A 2,339-nucleotide genomic window follows, 5' to 3' on the forward strand; every position below is an offset into this window, starting at 1 on the left:
GTAGAACATAGATCTTTGTTTATTTCATAGCTGATATTAAGAAACGAGTCTCTGCGTCTCAGTAGAGTTCACATGACCTGACGTGATGTTGGAGAATCCCCACAAACGCTGCGCGCCGCAGCCTTTGTGTGCAGTCTGTTTGTCTGTCCAGCTTTTGCTCTCCTACTCACAGCATTTTCACAGGTTGTAAAGTGTACTTCCACGTGTCATTTTGGAGAAATCTACAACAACGTAAACGCCAAGTATGAAACACCTCCACTGCCGGCGAGGGTGCGTGCTCCAGAGCGCGACCATAACTGAGCCTTTAGAATCGTATGGATGATACGATGCTGTTGGTCATGATTCAGATTTGGGTGGACTGGACTGAGTCCCGATCGGTCTGCCAGCTCCCTCTGGAAAGCTCCTGTGGAACCCCAGTTCAATCATATATATAAAATTCTCCTTTTTGAATTTTATTGGTGCACTTTAGGTGTATTTATTTATTTACTAGTCAATTTATATATTTCCGCTTTTATTTTTAATCATGTCAGTTTACTTTAAGTGTATTTATTTACTAGTCAATTTATATACTTCCGCTTTTATTTTTAATTATGTCAGTTTCGGTCCTCCGCACTGCAGAAGCCTGATAATCACCCATTCATTCAAATCAGGTGTGTTTGAGCAGAGAAAAAAGTAAAACATGCAGGGCTGCGGCCCTTGAGGACCAGGATTGCCCACCCCTGCTTTAAAGATTAGGAAATAGAGATTCTAAATTAATATATAGTTTCTTTATCTGTTAGGTCTGTTCTAAATTATACATAAAACATCATTTGGTAAAAATAGAAAAGGTAATTTCTAGGTAATTTAATATAACAGTTTTCAATAAACATTGACAGAAATTGGCTTGAACCAAGTTTTAAAATTTGGAACTTTACACCACTTATTTATGGAACTGACAAACTTTTCACTTGTAAAGAATACATTCGATGAAGCACTAAAACTTCTATTGGTCCTGTCTGGTGTGGGTATCAGTCTGGAGTATCAGAGTATTTTTTACAAGTACTTTTAAAAATGCTGGTATTGGGCCTGTAACCAGTGTTGGTATTGGGACAGCTCGTCCCTCACAATGAAGAGTTGTTAGACTCTCTGTTGGCCTCTGACTCATGGAGGACATGTTTGATCACATACATTAAGCAAAATGTCTTCACCTTCAAAATAAAAGTCAAGTTGTTTTGTTTTTAAATTTATTCTTTTCTATTTTGTAAATGATCATGACCTGAATGCCTAAGAATCTTCAATATAAATATAAGTAGGTTTAAAATATATATATTTTGTCCCTTCAGGCGTGTACGTCTCTTCTTGTGTTCAGAAGGTTTTGCTGAGAACTGAAATCACTGAGCAGTGACCAATTAGTTTATTGATGTTAAATATTTTATCTTTAAATGCTTAGGCCAGTAATTTGTTTTGTACTCATCTGTGTATTTCCTGTACATGAACCAATGTGCAAAAGTATAAGTACTATATTAAAAGAAAATGTTAAACCTTTTCCTGATTTATTTGGGGTTTTAAGCTTTTTTGTGGGTGTTTTTTGCTACGTTATGCAATCTTAACTAATGTTTATATCTTTTCTGTGTCTGTTTAGCTAAGAACGTTTTCCGTGTGAGTTCGACGGATCCGACCCACAGCCAGTCCCACACCCTGCACGTCAGCGACGTCTACCACAAGCAGCAGTGGCTCAACTGCCTACGCTCGGCCATGGCCCAACAGCAGGGGGCTCCGGTCAGAGCTCAACAGGGCGAGCCCATCCGGACCAAACGGCGCTCTTCTTCCATGTCAGCAAAGCTCTGCGACGAAGAGACGGACGAGAACTGTCCACCTGTCTCTGGCCCTAAGCTCAGGCCTCAGACGCTCTCCAAAACCAGACTGGGCCAGACGTTACCAGGGTCACAAAGGAGGAAGGAAACTGGAGTGTAGACGCACAACCAGGACTCCTCTCTGACGGACACATCCTCTGTGTCCTGTGATCATGTTTGTTACTCTTATCATGTTGTGTTTTTAGCTGCACTGATGAACCCTCCCCATCATCTCCGTCCAGATGTTCATCATCTTGCCTTTCTTCAAAATTAAACTTGTTTACAAAAAACAAATGGTTTTAATTGGACTTTTATTTTCTTAAAGCTGTTTGTTTTTTTTTTACACACACACACACAGTGGGGAGAACAAGTATTTGATACACTGTTGATTTTTCAGGTTTTCCCACTTGCAAAGCTTGTAGATGACTAATTTTTGTCATAAGTACTCTTCAACTGTGAGTGATGGAATCTATAACAAAAATCCAGAAAAATACAATGTATGATTTT

General features: G+C 39.4%; 1 protein-coding gene across 1 annotated transcript in view; it reads left to right on the forward strand.

Annotated features, from left to right (window-relative positions):
* The window catches only part of LOC106523637 (neuroepithelial cell-transforming gene 1 protein), a 17,906-nt gene extending 15,780 nt beyond the window's left edge, over positions 1–2,126 (forward strand). The window contains exon 12 of the mRNA XM_014017130.1: positions 1,622–2,126. Within this exon, the coding sequence (XP_013872584.1) occupies positions 1,622–1,953 (332 nt within the window). The 3' untranslated portion in view covers positions 1,954–2,126. The remainder of the gene's footprint in view (positions 1–1,621) is intronic.
* Positions 2,127–2,339: the final 213 nt, after the last annotated feature.

The sequence above is a fragment of the Austrofundulus limnaeus genome, unplaced genomic scaffold, assembly GCF_001266775.1.
Source record: "Austrofundulus limnaeus strain Quisiro unplaced genomic scaffold, Austrofundulus_limnaeus-1.0 Scaffold162, whole genome shotgun sequence".
Lineage (NCBI taxonomy): Eukaryota > Metazoa > Chordata > Actinopteri > Cyprinodontiformes > Rivulidae > Austrofundulus > Austrofundulus limnaeus.